Source organism: Oryctolagus cuniculus, chromosome 1 (assembly GCF_964237555.1).
Source record: "Oryctolagus cuniculus chromosome 1, mOryCun1.1, whole genome shotgun sequence".
NCBI lineage: Eukaryota > Metazoa > Chordata > Mammalia > Lagomorpha > Leporidae > Oryctolagus > Oryctolagus cuniculus.
In genome coordinates, this window is record NC_091432.1 from 137,883,817 (window position 1) to 137,904,110 (window position 20,294).

General features: G+C 49.7%; 1 protein-coding gene across 3 annotated transcripts in view; it reads right to left on the reverse strand.

The window, feature by feature from the left end:
- Window positions 1–20,294, reverse strand: part of SHC3 (SHC adaptor protein 3) — a 178,502-nt gene that overhangs the window by 72,622 nt on the left and 85,586 nt on the right. For all 3 annotated transcript variants that reach the window (XM_070065791.1, XM_070065785.1, XM_070065801.1), the window contains 2 exons: window positions 2,820–2,883; window positions 599–718 (listed from right to left, as the gene is read on the reverse strand). In XM_070065791.1, the coding sequence (XP_069921892.1) occupies window positions 599–718; window positions 2,820–2,883 (184 nt within the window). The remainder of the gene's footprint in view (window positions 1–598; window positions 719–2,819; window positions 2,884–20,294) is intronic.

Genomic DNA, 20,294 nt, shown 5'->3' on the forward strand with positions numbered 1-20,294 from the left:
GCAGGAGCTAATGATACATAGATCAGAGAAACCTGCAAGACAGACACTGCACAGGAACCACCACCCCCCCCCCCCCAACAGAACTCTCCTCGATGAACGTCAGGGCTGGGCCTCCTCGGGCAGCTCTGAGATACGCCGCATCCCACCCATCTACAGTTCTGTGAAGATGCCCCCACATCGTGAACCACCAGGGGAAGAGAAATCTGCTGTCAATTAGGTCATGATAAGCCACCCATGTCACAGGGGACAAAATTAAATGCAGTCTATAAAACTAATGGGGGAAAATGATACAAAAGAAGAAAAAATAGGAACTAGGGCACTAGAAAGAGAGTTTTGCTTGAATTCATGCATCACATTTTTTACGTGGTATAAATAAGCTGATGATTTCATACATTATTCTCCCCCCAAAAAGGGGGGGGGAATGCACAGTAGAATTGAAAGGAACTGCGGTCATCCATCATTCCGCGGGGATCCTTCAAGGATCCAAGGATCCAAGCTCACAGAACAGAGATTTGAAGCAAGCATATTCCCTGTGGGCTCACAAAGCTGCAAGCAGCCTGCAGGACACCTGCCACCGGGGCTCCAGGCACCCTCGCACCTGTTTGGAGTCGGGCGTCCTCAGGTTGAGGCTGGCGGTAGAGACGGTGAGAGAGATGCTCATCCCTGCGAACTGGAGGTTGCTCTTCCCCAGGATGCTGGACAGCATTTTGCTGGGCGGCTGCAGAACAAAAGAGCATTCATGTAATCTGTTATGTACTGGAGGCCTCTGAGCTGTTCCGGGCTACGAGGGTGGGGCCAGGGGTGTCTGCCAGGCCTTGCACTCCCACTGCCCACTCCTCCCTCCTGCAGCCCAGGAAGCACAAAGGGTGAGCTGGAACACTGAGAGCCTGTGCCAACCTGCACAGGCCAGAACAGGTGATATGCAAATTGCAAAGGCTCGCTCTTGGGCCACAGCAGGGCCTCTCTTGAGGGTCCCCAGTAGGGGAACCGGGGGGGAAGGTGCCGCAGGCCAGGGCCAGCCAGCCTGGCTCCGTGACCCTGAGAGTGACACCAGCTCTGAGGGGATACGAAAGTGGACCACTTGGTGGAGAGGATGGGGCGACCCCACGGGGTCAGGAGCACGCCCACTGCTGAAGGGAAGGGTCCCTAACATCTGACCTAAATCTGCTGGGTTTGGCACCAGCACAGGACGGGCAGACACAGTGGCTCCAGCTGATGTCTGCACCACCATGCCAGGAGGGTCCTTGTCCCAGGCACCGGCATGCTGCGGTTCCCAGCCAGGCGCCGTCTCCCGGGCACCTGAGCGGGCTCCACTGACACGCCTCCCTCTGTCCTTTGGGACACAACACCCTTTCCTCTTGGATTAGGATGCTTTCCCCTAACCGGGCATACACTGCTTTTTAACTCTCTTAAAGGAGCTGTTTGAAAATAGAAGTGCCCAGGCCCTTCCTGGGAGGTTCGGCACTGTTTCTACCACTCTCACCAAGAGAACCAGGCGGATGCCCCAAGACTTGCCAGCACCACCTGCTCTGACAGACAAGGCTCCTTATCTCTGTTCCCAGATGACTTCAGGGTCGCTGTATTCAGGGCTCTGCAGCTTACTTGGTGTCCCATATCCCCCAGGGGTGAGCAGAACACAGGCTGGCTCAGCTCAGGCTTGCCCAGCGCTCTCTGCCTGAAACCCCTCGGCCATGCACGAATTGTCCCCAGGCTCTGAAGACAGAAGCAGCCCAGAATTCTGGACACAGCAGAGCCAGGGAGGACACCCCCAAATGATGCAGAGTCGAGGATAGACACCCATGTGCAGACTCAGAGATTTCTAAGGGCCACTCTCCCTGCCACTCAGTCAAGGCATAGAAAGGTCTAGGTGAGTGGGTTTAGTTCTGTATTTATTCAACATTTAACTAAGAGATTTTTTTTTGGTACTTCCTCTTAATCCATATATTGTTTTCTTCTGGTCCAGCCATCTCCAGGATGAGCGTGCAGCCAATGGAGCAGGTGGGCTGGGCTTGATCTCAGCACCCCCCACCCCACCCCATCACAGCTTCTCTGCTTTGCACTTCAATTTTTATTGCCGGTACCATGGGGATTTCCAGTGGTGGCTTGTACCAGCTAATGAGAGCCAATTATTAAATTTGTAGGAATTTTATGAGCTGGCTATTAAACACAGCTGTTATTAAAAATTAATTTATGCAAACTCACAATTAACCAAATTGCATCTAACAGACAGAGATAAATACTGAACATTCATTATGTCCTAAGCGTTTTGCTGCATTAACTATTCACTGTGCTTTTCAGGTGATTAGTGTCTACGGAAATGGTACAGCTAGGGGGACCCAACTAGGAATGTCACCGTGAGAGCCTGAAATCCCAGGGGAAGTATCGCCACCAGAGAAATTGGTAAATGCTACAAATCTAGCATTATAAATTGTCAACCCCGAGAGCCAGCTGTTAACCAGATCTTAGGGTGTCTACTACCAAGAATTGCCATGATTAAGTGCATGAATGTGGGGCTCTGAGGAATGCCTGAGCCTGTTGTGTTTGTCCTCCATGTTGTGGCTACTGCCACAAACTTCAAGATCTTCAAGATCTAAGCCACAGGAAGTAAGCAGGGTGCCCGACCTGTGTGTGACAGCCAACTGGCCCCCCTACCCCACTGTGCAGGAGAGTTATCTCAGCTCTTACTGCTTTTAGAGGTGCCAAGAGCCAGGCCACCCAAAGAGGATGGCGAACAATTTTGTGGTTGAAGATGTTGAATGGTGACACGAGAGGAACGTCATGGGGGAGACATGGCAGGTGCTGAGCCCCCACGCCAGTACCTTTCTCTTCCTGAAGGCTCCTTTGGCACCAGGCACAGCTTCACAGACACGGCTGATGGCTTCCCTGGGAGGACAGGGAGAGAGATGTGTTTATCACGTGTGGGCAGGGATGGTGTGGCCCAGACACTCGCCACTGGCACACCCAGAGGAAATAACCACCTGCTTAGTCCAGCACAGACAACAGCCCTGCCCATTCAGAGAGTCTCCCACTTCTCTCAGAAGCAAGCCCTCACAGAGCACAAGCAAGAGCCACCCTAACTGGCAACATTCCGGCTCTTTCTGGGTGCTGTTTTGTGCCAGTAGTGTAATTTGTATCAATGTCGCAAAGAGTCTATGGTGTTTGTTTTTTTTTTTTTTTTTTTTTTTTTTTTTTTTTTTTTTTTGACAGGCAGAGTGGACAATGAGAGAGAGAGACAGAAAGAAAGGTCTTCTTTTTGCCGTTGGTTCACCCTCCAACGGCCGCCGCGGCCGGCGCACCGCACTGATCTGAAGGCAGGAGCCAGGTGCTTCTCCTGGTCTCCCATGGGGTGCAGGGCCCAAGCACTTGGGCCATCCTCCACTGCACTCCCTGGCCACAGCAGAGAGCTGGCCTAGAAGAGGGGCAACCAGGACAGAATCCGGCGCCCCGACCAGGACTAGAACCTGGTGTGCCGGTGCCACAAGGTGGAGGATTAGCCTATTGAGCCGCGGCGCCGGCCAAGACTCTATGTTTTAAAGGCAACACCCTCAATGTATTCTTCCTGGCATTGTCTTCATTGCTACAGTGTGGGCTTAGGAACCACCCCCCCCCCAAAAAAAAAAAAAACACACACATCTACAGATCACAACCTTTGTGTAGGTTGTAAATAAAAGAAGTATGGTCCTCTAGATGTTACTCCCAGTGTTCACAGCTATAAACAGACATGGTCCCCAGCTTAACAAGGTGCAAGTTAAAGTCCTTGACTTTTCAATGGAGTGAGAGCCGAGAGCCAGCACACACTGAGTAGAAACCAAACCATACTTTGTGTTTTGAACTTTGATCTTTCCCAGGGCTAGCGCCCTGCAGCCACACCCTCTCTGGCAATGTCCACCTGCAGAGTGAGTCAGTGTCCTGAGCATGTATCAGGAGTTGAGGCTAACTAGGAGATGCAGGAGCCTCGAGGAATTCTATGCGTTTTCCACTCACAGCAGTTTCGGCTTTGAATGGAGTGATGGCTTAGCAGGGCAGGACGCCATGGTAAGTAAGGAGCATCTGTATTATAAAATCCGGGGAGGTTGGAAGGGGAAGAACTTGAGCTGAAAACCTAAGTGAGCCAGAAAGGAGGCTGTGTACAGGGCAGGTTAGGTAGGCTGCTGCCACACCCCAGGGCAGCGCCCCTAGTGTCAAGGGACGGGGCGGCAGCGCAGAGCCCTCACACCGGCGTCTGACCCCACAGGGCCAGGAGGGCCCAGGAAGGCCAGGAGGCAACAGGAGGCTGCTGAGGTCCAACTGCGGGTGGCTGACAAGGAAGGGGATGCTTGAAAGTAAACAGCTCTGCTTTGGGACTCAAAGCGAGGCAGGGTGGGGAGATGGGGCGAAGGCGGGCTCCATGTCAGGGGCCCAGAACCGAGCTGGGAGAATCAACCCCCACGTGGAGAAGGGAGAAGATACCACAAGAACACAGAGAAAGACAAACAGGGATTTGAGACACACTGCGGGAGAAAGAAGATAACGGGTCCTCAGAAACGTTCTCCAAATGTCCTACTCTGAATACAGCTCAAAACCAGCTCCCAGCATCTCGATGGAAAATCATCACCGTCACAATGCAGTGCTTTTAAGAGAAATATGTCACTGTCAGATTAGGCAAGAGACGGTTGAGACAAGTGTACATTTACCATTCAATTCATTGTAGAGAGTGAGGGAGGAAGTATTTTTCTAAAAGTTCAGATGCCAGAAACACTGAAAACTATGATTCATCGTGACTTGAAGAAAGTGAAATGAGAAAGAAATGTTTCTGAGGTTTCTGATTCTCCTATTTATTTTATTATAATATTCTAACTGTGGTTCTTTCAAAATGATCAATCACGTATCATCCCAAGTACTTTCTAAAAGAAAATTCCATACTGCAGAAGGTCAAGTCATCTCTTTACAGAATTACATAAACCCCAGCATCTATATTTCATCCATTTAATTAAAAAAAGAACAGTCCGATGGATGTCTGCACCGTGCTCAGTATATTAAGTGATATATTTAGCTCGGCACGGCAGCTAAGCCTCCGAGGGGGCCAGGAGGAGCCTGGGAGGTACTGGATGGCAGAACATCTCCCCTGGGGCGTTCCTCCCCCATCCACCAGCAGGGCACATCAGAGGAAGCACACTCCCTGTCGACCAGTGCTTATCCAAGGCACACACACCATGCCGCCGGTGTTCAGCCTGGTCAGGCCACGAGGCTTGGCAGCAGCTCTGGCCTACAGGTGCTGCTCCCGGAGAAGGGTGCTGGAGACCACACATCAACATAAGAAGGGGTCACCAGGCCCTGCCAGCAATAAGCCGGTCTGTGTAGGAAGCCATCCCACAGAGAGGCAGGCAAGAGTCGCCGGGGACATTTGGGGCCTCAACCCTTCATCCTGAAACTTTGCAAATGGGACAAGTTCCAGAAACATCTCAGAGCTCTTGTACCCAACACAAGTCCCAACCTTGCAAACCTTCAGAATCCCCAAAAACATCCTCCAACCCGACTTATTATTTTTTTAAAGATTTTATTTATTTATTTGAAAATCAGAGTTACACACAGAGAGAAGGAGAGGCACAGAAAGAGAGAGAGAGAGAGAGGTCTTCCATCCGCTGGTTCACCCCCCAGTTTGCCACAATGGCTGGAACTGCACCAATCGGAAGCCAGGAGCCAGGAGCTTCTTCCAGGTCTCCCACGCAGGTACAGGGGCCCAAGGACTTGGGCCATCTTCTGCTGCTTTCCCAGGCCATAGCAGAGAGCTGGATCAGAAGTGGAGCAGCTGGAACTAGAACTGGCACCCATATGGGATGCTGGCACTGCAGGTGGCGGCTTTACCTGCTACACCACAGCACCAGCCCCCTGACTTCTTTTCAGAAACACACTCTCCCTTCCTAATCAGTGTGCGCTCACTGCTAATGTGCGAATGAAACGCATGTGTGTGGATCCTCATTTCCACCATTTCTGATGGAAACAGAGACCTGTCAAACTATTCAGAAGGGCAATATTTAGATGCCTGAAATGAGTGACTTTAACTCCAAAGTCTAATTTTAAATATAACCGTTCTCATTTTCCCTCACTGTTTTAGCACAGTGCAATGTACTGAGCAGTACTGCTTCAGTGTGTTCACGTAATAATAATTATTTAGCTTTGTGTCATTCCATTTAATCCCCTTTTCAGTTCCAGGTACCAATTTTGCCCTGTTTTTAATAACAGAGATTGTTCCCTCACATTCTGTTCAGTACGGCCTCATTTTGCTAAGCCAAATCCCTGACCTCAGAGCTCAGCTAATGTGAAAATGGAACATTTGGCACCCTCCACGGTCATCTGGAAGTAACCAGGGCCAGCGCTGCCCGGAGGCTAGCTCTTGCTGTCCTTGCGACTTCCCCATTGTCCCCGACCCAGCCCCAAACTCTCACCACCACAGCCAGCGCCTCCCACACGCTCACTCTGCCATTGGATGCAGATCTACAGAACGGGATCCTCTGAATCATGCAGCACCCGCTTCTCCTTACTCACCCATCTCACCACTGATGGCTCATCCCCCCCACACACACACACACACGTGCCCACGGACACACCTGGGCTTGCACAGACTGAAACAATGAAAAGCAGAACAGTAGATCAGCTGGCTGCTTTCTACCCTGGTGGGTTTATGTTCTAATAGGGGAAAGGGCACCAAACAAACTACTATATTTAACAGCAAATTGAGATCAGTTTCACTCAGTCACACACACACACACACACACACACACGCACGCACACGAGTGATCTACGTGATACATGTGGTACTGCCTATCAGTAGAGAAAGCTAGCCAGGACGTAAGTGGCATGTGCGTGAGGGAGCACGCAGCTAAATATCTGTCAGGTTCCTGTCTCCTGTCTTATATGCATATTGAATTTCTGATGGAATCATAAAAGTACAAACAGAAAGCTGGGAAAGATTTTCTTTTATATCTCTTTGAGTGGAAGGCTTATGCAAAATACAGAAACCATAATAGAAAATATTGACACACTCAATAGGAAAAAAAAATAAAAAATTGTGCACAAGAAAAACATGGTGGGCCAGCATTCTGGTACAGCAGGTTAAGCTGCTGCTTGGCACACAGGCATCCCATCTCAGAGTGCTGGTTCTAGTCCCGGCTGCTCCACTTCCAATCCAGCTCCCTGCTAATGCGCCTGGGAAGGCAGCAGATACTGGCCCAAGTTCTTGGGCCCTTGCCACCCACATGGGAGACCCGGATGGGGTTTCTGGTTCCTGGCTTCTGTATAGCCTAGCCCCAGCCATTGTGGTCATTTGGGGATTGAACCACAAAATAGATTAATTTCTCTCTCTCTCTCTCTCTCTCCCTTGCTCTGCCTTTTAAATAAATAAATCATTAAAAGAACCTGGTGAACATTTCACAGAGATAACCATCTTATTAGAAGTCAATGAGGGAAAAATCAAAAGTCCAATGGAAAAATGGACAAAGGCTAGGAGCAAAGAACTCACATGAAAGGAAATATAAATGGTTCTTTGCTCACAACAAGAACAAAAATTAAAAATTCCACTTCTTATGACCGGCATTATGACACAGCGGGTAAAACTGCGACTTGCAGTGCCAGCATCCTATATGGGTGCTGGTTCAAGTCCCGGCTGCTCTGCTTCCAATACAGTTCCCTATCTGAGAAAAGCAGAAGATGGCCCAAGTGTTTGGACCCTGACTTCCATGTGGGAGACCAGGAAGAAGCTCCTGGCTTCTAGCTTCTGCCTGGCCCAGCCCTGGCTGTCAGGGTCAATTGGAGAGTGAACTGGCAGATGGAAGATCCCCCCATCCTGCCCACAACTCTGAATTTCAAATAATAAATACATCCTTTTTTTAAAAAAAATTTTGTTTTCACAACCAAATAGTTCAGCGTGGTTATGCTTTTCAAGGACATGGGCACCTCCGCATTGGTGCATCTCAGCACAGCCTTGGGGCAGCCTGCTCACATCCCCAGCATAGTGGGAGAGGTGCCAGCCTTGGTCCAGGAGAACACTTGTTCCAGATGATGCTCAGGGACGGGCAGGTGACTCAGGATCACGGCTGTGGATCGCAGTGATGCTTTGCATTGACGGGGGACACGCTCCAGGAGCGTCGTCAGGCCCAGCTTACCAAGCCACGGTCCATCGTACACTGGAGCCCCAAAGGGCTTAGCCCCCTGCTCCAGGGCCCTCCAGCCCCCTCCACGTTCTCAAATCCAGTGGGTGGTTTCTGCCCTGGGCAGACCCCCCCCCGGCACTTTGACATGCTGTGTCTGGGGGTGTTTCCCGGCTCCTCTGAGTCCCAGGGCTCCCCAGGCCCATCTCCTCTCTGACCTGTGTGTCCAGGGTCTTGGAGCAGAGGATGCAGGTGTCACAGGGCCTGACTCCCTCCCCAGCCCACAATCTACAGCCATGTGCACAATGGGCCCTGGGAAGCCCGGGGGCATGCCCCATACACATCCACCTGCTTTTAGACAAGAAAAAGCCCCGGACCACTTATGAGCTGCCTGAAGTCTCTACTCTCAGTAACAAACATGAAGGCCCACAGGACTGTGAAACCCCAACTTCCTTTAAAATGAAATCTCTCCTACTGCTCGCTAAGGCCCGCCCAGAGCTGGGGCCCTCCAGGCAGCTGCAGAAGGAAGTGCCCCCCGACCTTCCACAGGAAGCGGGAACCTGAGAAGGTACCAAAGGTCAGGGGTCCCGGCAGCCTCCGCGCTCCCAGGAGTCGTCTTCCCTGCTTATCCAAAGTTTCACTTGCCAGTTTCAACCACCCAATGTCAACAGCCATCTAAAAATGTTAAATGGAATAATCCAGAGTAAGCCATTCATAAGTAGTAATTGGTACATAATTCTGATTGTTGTGAGGAAAGCCTGCTCCATCACACTTGGGACATGAACCATCCCTTTGTCCAGCATATCCACGCCGTGCACCTGCCCGTTAGCCCCTCAGTAGCCATCTCGGTTATCAGGTCACAATGGTATCACAGTGCTTGCGTTTGAGTCACTCTTACTTTATTTAACAATGGTCCCAAAGAGGAAGAGTGGTGCTGCTGGCCATGCAGGTATGTCGAAATGCTTCCTCTACGTGAAAATGTGGAAGTTCTCAACTTCAAAGGGAAAGGAAAAATGAGAGGCTGAGGTTGCTAAGATTTACAGTGCTGTGAGATATTTTGAGAGAGACCACACTGGCATTCGTTTTGTTACTGTGCTGTTGTAGTTGTTCTACTTATAATTAGTTATTGTTAATCTCCCCCTGCCTGAATTAAACATTAACATAGTGTTTTAGTCCGTTCTCTGCTACTATAATGAAATATCAGAGGCACGGCAGCTTTATGAAGAAAAATGGGCCCAGTTAGTTCATAGTTCTGGGTGTTTAAGTGCATAAGTGCAGGATGCCAGCAACAGCTCAGTTCTGGTGAGGGTCTCATGGCAGGTGGCCTCACATGATGGAGCCCAGGTGAGAGGCACAGGAAGCCACACAGAGGGGGGTCCGCTATGACCTCCCACTATGCCCAGCTCTAAAGGGTCAACAACTTCCCATAACACCACACTGGGCACCAACCTCCCAGGATACTCGCTATGTGGACTGTGATGAGCTCACAGGTGTGGACACTAGTCAAAACTCAACGAATTTTGCATTTTTTAAAACACTGAGGGGCAGGCGCTGTGGCACAGCATGTCAAAGCAGTGCTGGCATCCCATATGGGCAACGAGTCCAGTGTGGCCGCTCCACTGCTGATCCCACTCCCTGCTAATAATGCACCTGTGAAAGCAGCAGAGGACGGCCCAAGTCCTTGAGCTCCTGCACCCACACGGGAGACCCAGAAGAAACTCCTGGCTCCTGGCTTTGACCTTGCCCAGCCCTATCATTGAGGCCATCTGGGGAGTGAACCAGTGGATAGATGATCTCTGTCTCTCCTCTGTAACTCTACCTTTCAAGTAAACAAATAAATAAATCTTTTAAAAATTAATTAATTACTAAGTACAGTTCATCATATGCCACTTAGACCTCAACAAAGCCATTTAAAAAAAAAACCTTTCCTTTGTGCTGTGATGTTATAACATGAAATTCTAGTTCATTATCTATTATTTGAAAAAAATATCAACCAAATAAACACACAATCTTATGAGATTCTCCTGCTTCCTTGGTTACAGTATTTTTTTAAAGATTTATTTATTTATTTGAGAGGTAGAGTTACAGAGAGAGGGAGAGACAGAGAGAGGTCTTCTATCGCTGGCTCATTCCCCAAATGGCCACAATGGCCAGAACTGAGCCGATCCAAAACCAGGAGCCAGGAGCTTCTTCTGGGTCTCCCATGTGGGTGCAGGGGCCCAAGGACTTGGGCCATCTTCTGCTTTCCCAGGCCACAGCAGAGAGCTGGATTGGAAGTGGTGAATCTGGGACTAGAACCGGCACCCATATGGGATGCCAGCCCCATAGGTGGAGGCTTAGCCTACTATGCCACAGTGCTGGCCCCTGGTTAGAGTACTAAAGATGGGAATTCAAGTGCCAGCTAGTAGTTAAGAGGGAGGCTTTCGGCAAAACCCACTCAGGTTCTTGCTAGCTATGCATCTTGGGGAAATTATCATCTGCCCTCTACATGTACAGGTTCCAAATCTGCAAATTCCATGGCCACAGGTTCCATCTCTGTGGTTTTCTGTATCTGCAGCTTCCACGGCCACAGGTGCAACCAACCATAGGTGAAAAATACTCAAAAACAAAGCTGAATCCACACTGAACCTGAGCAGACTTTTTCTTGTCATTATTCCCTAAACAACACATCATAACAACTATTTGCATAGCATCTACACTATATCAAATATCACAAGTCTTCTCCTCCCTTCCAGCCAACAGTCCTCCGTCAGTCCCAGCACCGCAGAGATCCCACAGCTCCTGCAGGCCCTGTGTCTAAAGATCTGCAGGCAGCTCGCACACCCCTGCACACATGGCTTCCTTTGCAGGAGCGCCAGCGGCCACAGCGGAGGACCACAGAGCTCAGCTCTCCAGCTGCCCTCCTGTGCACACACATGACTGCTGTGGTTGGAACAGCATCTGTCCCCACCAAAACTTCAGCTGAGGCTTGGTCCCTGGTGAGGCGGGGTTAGGAGATGGGGCCTTGTGGGAGCTATGTGGGTCCCAGGGGCAGAGCAGCGCCCTTCTCTTGGGAACGGGTTATTGATCGTGGGACTCCGGCCTCTCCTCTCTTCTGCACAAGCCCACATGCCTTCCCCTTTCCACCATGAGCTGAAGCCATAAGGGGCCCTCACCAGAAACCAAGCAGATGTTGGCTCCATGCTCAGGTGGACCCCCAGCCTCCAGCGCGGGAGCTAAGTGAACCTCTATCTTGTAAAATCACCCAGCCTCGTGCATTCTGTTATGGCAACAGGAAGCAGACTGAAACACTGAGGCCCTTGAGGAAAATAGCCAGGAACTCAAACAGTACCCCAGGGCTCATCTTCATAGACTCGGCCACTGGTTCTATTGCTGCCACCAAAAAAAAAAAAAAGGATGACTTCTCAAGCTTGCGTCCCTCCAGGCTCGCAAAAAGGATTTAGAGACAACCACGCCCCTGGAGGGTCGGCTCCTTCCCCTCCCATCCTAACTATACATGGGGCTCTTTGCAGACCAGACAATTGGAGCTGGCATTTCTGTGTGTTCAATGCCACGATGCTACAGTCCCTGCTTGCTCCAGCCCGAGGGGCTCCTGTGCTGCCACCTAGCACCTCATAGCTCCTCTCGCTTCTCATTGGTTGTCAATTCTAGCAGCATCTCACAATCCTCCAGTAAAAACTCAGCCACAGTGAGGCTCAGACTCAGGCCCTGTGGTACCACACAGAGGAACCATGATGGAGGAGAGGCAGCCAGCAAAACAGTCGAGAAAGGAGAGTTGACACTAAAATGCCAGGCCCCCGATGTCACAGACACAACGTTGCAGAATATAAATAAGGAAGAGGACAGCCAGAAGTTAGCAGCACTGGGTGGGACCCAAGCATCAACTTCTCAGGGCTAGAAATGGAAGGTGCAACCACCAGGAATTAGGTGCCGAGGTGAACAGCAGAAGTGGAAGTACGTGCATGAAGACACAGAGCAGGGGAACAAGAGACATCATAGGAGGGGGGTGTGACTGCCCCCTGGAAGGAGGAGACAGACCACGAGGCGGTCCTGATACACGCAGTATTGCCCACAAAGCTTCGTCTAGCTGGAGGTGCTTCAACAATTGTGGGGGGGGACGAAGAACTTGCCTAGCAGGTAGGGAGCCAAATCCTAAACCTAATTTTGTACCAACTCTGAACTGAAATGATTGTGGGACAAGGAAGTGCCCAGTGAGGCTGCGGGGGGAGGGGCTTGTGGGTGGAGACGGGCAGGGGAAGGTGGGCATTGGGAGGCAGGGAGGCTTGGTGAGTCAGGGTGCGTGTGGCCCTAACTGATCGAGGGAGACCATGTGGTACAGAAGTGCTGTGCAGGGAGGTGGCAGGTGAGTAGAATGAAAGGCAGCCATACACTAGGCGGGCGGGCTGGTCCAGGCTGCTGGCTGTGCTCGTGAGCTCGGGACCTGCGTCCATCACAGAGACTTCCTTGCGCACAGGTGTCACTGAACCACAGGCACACAGGCGCCACACCTGGCCTCTCCCCTCAACCTTCTGTGTTTCTGTTTCTTTGGAAGTCACGGTGAGGGGCTCCACTAGCCAGGGCAGTTCACACATGGAGGCTGGGCCAGTCCTCACCCTATGCTCCCCAGAGCACAGAGACAGACGGAGTACTTCCCAAGAAAACTTCCCCCCCAGGACCCCGCAGGCGCACGGGTATCGCTCCCCCTCTTCGTGGAGGAACGACACTAAACCCTGCCTAGGCTTCATATCCGAGTCACGGCACCATTATGTCGCTCCCCCTCTTCGTGGAGGAACGACACAGGACCCTGCGCTGTTCTTTTGTCTGCTCGGCCCTCCCCGGGTTTGCTGCTGGTTCTTCCCGGGTTGGCTACCGTCCCTTCCACCTCCGTGGAAGGGCGGTTCCCCCTGCCACTTTCCCCACTTCCGCGGGGGAGCAGCACACCGCCGGCCGGCTCTCTCGGGGGCTGCACAGGTGTTCCTTCAGATGTTCCCCTTAGATGTTCCTGGTGAATGCCGTCTCTCTCCTCCTTTATAGTCCTCCTCTGCCAATCCTAACTCGGCTGCCCACACGCCGAGCACGCTGCTCTCCTCCAATCAGGAGCAAGTCCTACAGTTTATTGGCTGAACTGGAGGCAGCTGTGCAGAAGCTGTTTACTTCTCTCCCAGCGCCATATTGTGGGAGAGCAGATGCATAGAATAAGTCTTAATTCCAGTAACTCAGTCCAGTCCGGGCTGCTCCCCACACACGGGGTTTGGGGAACAGGAACCTTTGTAACTCAGCCCTAATTAGCAGTCCTAAGCCACAGGGACATGTCATCTGTGTCGTTTGTATTGGTCCACATGTGGCCTAGCAGGTTTCTAACTTCTATTGTACTGGGCTTTGTACAAGGATTTCCAAGGGCAACAAATCCACAGAAAGTAACCTGGAGCCCACCTCCCAAAGACACACACCAAGTTCCTAAAACAAGGACACAGAACTCATGCGTAGTGTGACAACTACACGAATGTGTCCCAAATGGCACCGGTTCCCCAGCAAACAGCAGACATGAACTTCCCTCTACCCGTGTTCCTGGACGTACACAGCTCGGCACACAGCCCTCCGTCTGGGATGAGGGTGAACAACCTCCCACTGTGTGCTTTCTGCAAGCCATCAACGACATCATCTACGAATCCACGGAACTTTGAGACCGTAACCATGCCCAGTCCAGGGCAAGCACAGCTTACCCAGTGACATCATCAGTGTCCAAATACCAGCTGCCTGGAAAGGAGCGCCTCCGAGGATGGAGGCATGCGAGCAGACACTGAAGCTGATTTTACACACGTGAGGGGTCTTCACAAGCTTCATGGAGATGTGTATGACGGGAGAACTATGCAGGGGTTTCAAAATGCTTTCCAACTAAACAAATGCACCTTTTAATTCCATTTTCCATGAGCTTTCTGAAGTTCCTTCATATAAATGCATTAGAGACACAAACATATAGAAAGAGCTGGAAATGATAAAGTTCTGGAAGCTAATTCTGGCCCCAGGCACCACACACATTCCCAGTGACCATAATCTGATTCATTTATAGACATGCAGTCCCAAGAACCATAGGGTCTCTAGAGAATTACAGCAAAATAAGCAGAACCATGAGTAAGCATACGACAGTGTGAAGTCCATTTTTGGACTTGGGCTAAGTTTTGTTATTATTATCATCACCACTATTGTTATGTGCCAGAGGCTAGGCTGAGGAGCAGTGGCTGCTGATCTTGCATCCATAGAGATGCGGCACACACGACACCCATGAGCATGTCCGTGGGTATGTGTGGTGCACCACGGAGCGCCACACACCCCTGGCTGTGACGCACAAATCCTCAGGAAGTCCATGGTGGAACTGGGATTAAAACTACTCGTCCCAAGGCTGGCACTGTGACATAGTGGGTAATGCCACTGCCTGCAGTGCCGGCATCCCATTTGGGCACCAGTTCAAGTCCCAGGCACTCCACTTCCAATCCAGCTCCCTGCTGAGGTGCCTGGGGCAGCAGTGGAGAATGGCCCGAGTACTGAGGGCCCCTGCACCCACGTGAGAGACCCAGAAGAAGCTCCTGGCTCCTGGCTTTGGACTGGTCCAGCTCTGGCTGTTGCGGCTATTTGGGGAGTGAACCAGTAGATGGAAGATCTCTCTATGTAACTCTGCCTTTCAAATAAATAAGTAAATCTTAAAAAACCTGATTGTCCTATTTTGCAATCAAGAGGAACATGATGAAGTCAAACACGTACACCATAGTCAAGTGGTTGTCAATGAGCAAATTCCAGAAGCTCTTTATCCCGAGGAACCTAAATCACATCTCCTTGATTCCTGAGATAAAAGACCGGCTCCAAGAGCATTTCTCCAGCCCTGGCCCCTTTGTGTTGGGAACAAATGAAGGGGAAATGCTGCAGTGACTCATCCAACAAGCACCACCCCCGCCCCCACCAAGCCGAGCTCAAAGGGAAAGCGACACCATCTCCACGGCCTCAGGCCAGCTGGTGGCCATCCTCACAAGCTCTCCCTGCTGCTCTGGGGGCAGCTGTGGGGGCCGCAGGGCTGCCTCGGAGCTCAGGCTGCCAGGAGGGGGACGCGGGGCTCCCACACGCCTGCTCTTTGGGGCTACGCTCTGCTGATCCACTGTCACCTCGTGTATACAGCATAATCACTGTTAATCATCGGGCTGAGCACGCTTTATCTAAAACACTTGGAACCGGAAGTATGTCCAATTTTTGATTTTTTTTCAGATTTCAGAGTACTTGCCATCTACATAATGAGATATCATTGGGACAGGACCCATGTCTAAACACAAACTTTACGTTTCCTCTACGCCTTATGCACACATCAAATAATATCCTTAGTACACCTGTGTGTTGACTCCCTCCAGTCCCATGAGGTCAGATGTGGGATTTTTCACGAGCGGCATCGCATCAGTATTCAGAAAGTTTCAGATTTTAGAGCATTTCAGATCTCAGGTTATTGATTAGGGATGGTGAACCTGTACCGTACACTAACTCTGAAAGATGGACACTGAGGGACACAGGCAACCAGAGCATGAACTCCTAGAAATAAATACTCCATACACAGAAAGGCTCCATTTTTTTATAAATCTTTAATATCGGGGAAAGAGGTATAATGCAATCAGTAAATGGCTATTCAGTGTACACTGTCAGAAAAGGTGAAGGAAGGCACACTGAGGGGTGGGAAAGGCTGAAGACGCGATGGAGGACAGAGAGGCTCAGAGGGAATGCAGGGGAAACAGCAGAGGACCATCAAGAATGCACCACGAGGCCAGGGTCCTGGGAGGACCCAGCTGCGGCCGTCAGTGCAGCCTCAGCCCGGGGGAGGCAGCGTGAGCCTTAGCGGACGGAGAGCACCTGCAAGGCAAGAGAGAAGATGCTGTTTAGGCTTCCATTACTCACAGCCGCCCTGTGTCACCTTCAAAGCTCCCAGCGGGAGATGGGAGGTGGGGGATCGGGAGTGGGGGCGGGGGGCTTCCCACTACCACCCTCTGGTCTGCGACAAGTGTTGCCTCCTGGAAAGAGCACCCTTCCCTGTCCTGGCATCTGTCCATTGCTGAGCTGTCCGACTAAAGGGCAATCCTGACTTCCGACTTCTCTTTGTCCGGATTTGCAGATCTCTATGTGGATTTAAAAGGAAAGCCCAGCTGATGGAATTAGGGGAGGAAAAGGAGAGAGGGAAACTTAAGGATGGCTTGGAGGCTGGCATGCCATATGGATGCTGGTTCGAGATCTGACTGCTCCACTTCTGATCCAGCTCCCTGCTAATGCACCTGGGGAAGCAACAGAAGATGGCCCATGTGCTTGGGTCCCTGCACCCATGTGGGAGACCCAGAAGAAGCTCCTGGCTCCTGGAGTCAGCCTGGCACAGCCCAGGTTTTGTGGCCATTTGGGGAGTGAACCAGCAAATGGAAGACCTCTCTGAATCTACCTCTCTGTAACTGCCTTTCAAAAAAGTAAACAACTAAATATTTTTAAAAATTTAAAAGGATGGCTTGAATGAAACTCTAGAAAGTGCTGAATAAGATTTTAAGGAGTCGTACTGGGGAGGCTGCTGCATCAAATGGTGGTCTTAGAGTTGGTGATGTTGGAGTTGACTTGGATTAGGGTTAGGGTTATGGTTAGAGATGGGGGATAGGAGCAGGGTGTCCAGAAGTTGCCCAAAATGCTACTGTCAGAGAGGAGTCCACATGCCCCCATGGCGAGCCAGCAGTTCCCTTGGGGAGAGGACACCCAGCCTTGCTGATGGCCCACACATGCCGCTCGTGTCCATGTTCTCACATCACTGAACCCAGTGAACTCAGATGCAGAGTGCCAGCTCCCGCTGGGAAAAATAAACTAAAACAAAAGCAGCAAACCTCAGAGAAGGTTCCCTTCCCAGAATCACATGATATTGGTAAAGCCAAATCTGAGTTGAGATTTTCCAGACCCCAGAGCTGGGCTTTTCCCAGGCTCTGAGCCTTCTTACAGGCATGGGGAGAGGAGTAGGCCCTAGAAGGAGCCCCTACTGCCCTGACTGTGCCCAACCACACAGCGACCCAGAGGGTTGCACCATGGCTACCATCTCTTGCAGGCAGAGGCAGCGCCCCCAGGTCCACAGCAAATGGGAGGCAGAGTGTGTGGGTCGGTATCCTGTGCCCACCTGACAACTTGTGCAGTCACCACAGCATAAAACAGACCAGTGTGCAGGGAGCTGGGGTCATGCAAGGCTCATCCTTCCTGCCCTGACTTTTCAAGCTACCCAGTACACCCCCAGAGGCATGTATGGAAATGGGAGAGCCTGAGCTACCAGCATGGGTAGCCCCATGTCAGCAGGCCCTTATTTAATTAATGAGACAGCATCTCGATTAATTTGTAGGGTGGCACAAAACGTAGACATTCATCTTTATTCACAGGTCACCCTTACTCTCTTCTCCAGGGGCACAGAGAGGTCCGGCACGCTGGCCAAGACCTTGAATCCTCTCTGGGACCAGATGGCTGGAGTCACGGAAAATAATGCAGGATGATATCCAGCCAAATGCTTCCTGATGTGGTGACGCCTTCAGGAAAGGCAAGATCTCAGGGTCTTCCAGGGCAAGGTCAGAGCTGAGAAGTGGTTTTGCACTTGACAGCAAAGCTGACCCACTGCAATTTTGACCAAGTGATCTGTTAAGAGGATGCTATGACCAGCGGTCAAGGAATACCAGTCATTCCGCTCCACCCCAAGGAAGAGGTCTGCACAGGCCCTTGGAGGCTGGGGAAATGATAAAGGCAAACACACAGAAACGATGGGAAGAGAAGTGGAGATGGGTCCAAGTGGACCAGGGATGCACTGGGGGAGGTGAGCGGCCTGGAGAAATGCCATGGAGTGACGCCCAAGAAAACTGGCAAGGAGCTAACAGGGAAATCAGGTGATGGAGAAACAGGAAAGAATCTTTTCCCTCTAACAGAAATGGAAGTGGTAATGATGGATGGAGAGGACATCCCAATCCAGGACAAACCCGACAAGACGTGGGCAGCACGTAACAAGTCAGGTACAGCCCGCATGAAGAAAAGCAAAAGTGCCTTATTGAAAGATGTAAAGCAAGACCTAAGTAAGTGAAAACTTGCATTTGGTCCCCAGAAAGGACAGCCCATGATTAAAATGCAAACGCCTTCCAAATTAGTAAAACAATTACACTTAAAATAATTGCAGTCTTGATGAGATCTCTGCATGGAGCAAGATGATACTGTGCTTAAGAAACTGGAAAAGTCGTGGGCATTTTTTGAGAAATGAAAAAGACAGACAAGGCAATAAGCACATACTGTCACATAACAAACATGACGATGAGACAATCAGAACCAAAGGCAGGGCTTAGCCTAGCTGTTAAGACACCAGTTACAACACCTGCATCCCATATCAGCGTGCCTGAGCTCAGTCCACGTATCTGGTCCTTAACTCCAACCTCCTGCTGATGGAAACCCTGGGAGGAAAGAGGGGGTGGCTCAAGCAGTTGAATTCCTGTCACCCACACGGGAGACCCGGGTTGAGTTCCTGGCTCCCACACGGGAGACCCGGGTTGAGTTCCTGGCTCCCACACGGGAGACCCGGGTTGAGTTCCTGGCTCCCAGGAATACTAAACCCAGCAAAGACATGAAGGAGAAACAGTCTTTTCCAGATAAGCAATAACACAATTACCATTAGACCAGCCTCATAAGAAATGCTTAATGGAGAACAATATCTGGAAACAAAAGGAAAATAATTGAAACACTTCATGGAAATACATGGAAGAATAAAACTAGTAATGCAGACACACAAATGAAAAAAAAAAGTTGAACTTTATCATGACAGTTAAACTGCATCATGCCAGAATACCACCAAACTACACAGACAAATGATGAAAGGCAAACATATAAAGCAATTAGAAAACAATTAATAAAATGACCAAGAGTAAGTTCTTATCTATCAATAACAATCTTGAATGTAAATGTGTTAAATTCTCCAAATAAAATATACTTATTGGCTTAAAAGATTAGAAAACAAGCCCCAATTGTAGGCTGCATACAAGAAACTCACTTCACTGGTAAGGACACACACAGCCAAAAGTGGGCTTTTGGAAAACTATTCCATGGAAACAGAAACCAAAATCAGGAATAACTGTACTTAAACTGACAAAACTTTAAATAAAAACTGCAAAAAGAGACAACTAAAGTCATTATATATCGATAAAAAGATCAATTCAGCAAGAGTATTTAACAATTTTAGATATATATACCAATACCAGGTCACCCAAAGATAAAAGAAAATATATTAGATCTCAAGGGAAGCATAGAATTGAAAGACACAGACTGACTGAATGGATTAAAAAATAAAACCCATCTGTTTGCTGCCTACAATAAACATATCTCACCAACAAAGATGCACGGAGACTGAAAGTGGAAAGATGGAAAAAGATATTCCATGCTAACAGAAACCAAAAAGGGCTGGTATAGTCATCCTAGTATCAGACAAAATAGAGTTTAACACAAAAACTGTTAAAAGAGACAAAGGAGTACACTAAGTAATGATTAAGTGATCAATTCAACAGGAAGGTGTAACTATTATAAACATATATGCATCTAATTACAGGGCACCTGGCTATTCAAAAGAAATGTTAAGGGATCTAAAAGGAGACATAGACTCAAATACAACAGTAATGGGGGACTTCAATATCCCACTTTCAGCAATGGATATATCAACCAGACAGAAAATCAGCAAGGAAACAACACAGTTAATCAACACTAGAGACCAAATGTACTTAACAGATACCTACAGAACTTTTCATCCTACAGTTGCAGAATACATATTCTTCAACAGTGCATGGAACTTTCTCTAGGATTGAACACATGCCAGGCCATAACACAAGTCTCACCAAATTCAAAAAAATCGAAATAATATCATGCACCTTCTTGGACCACAATGGAATGAAGCTGGAAGTCAGCAACTCACGAATCCCTATAACATATGCAAACACATGGAGACTGAACAACATGCTCCTGAATGAACACTGAGTTATAAAAGAAATCAAAAACTTTCTGGAAACAAATGAAGATGACAATACAACATATCAAAACTTATGGGATACAGCAAAAGCAGTGTTAAGAGCAAAGTTTATAACAATTGGTGCCTACATCAAGAAATTG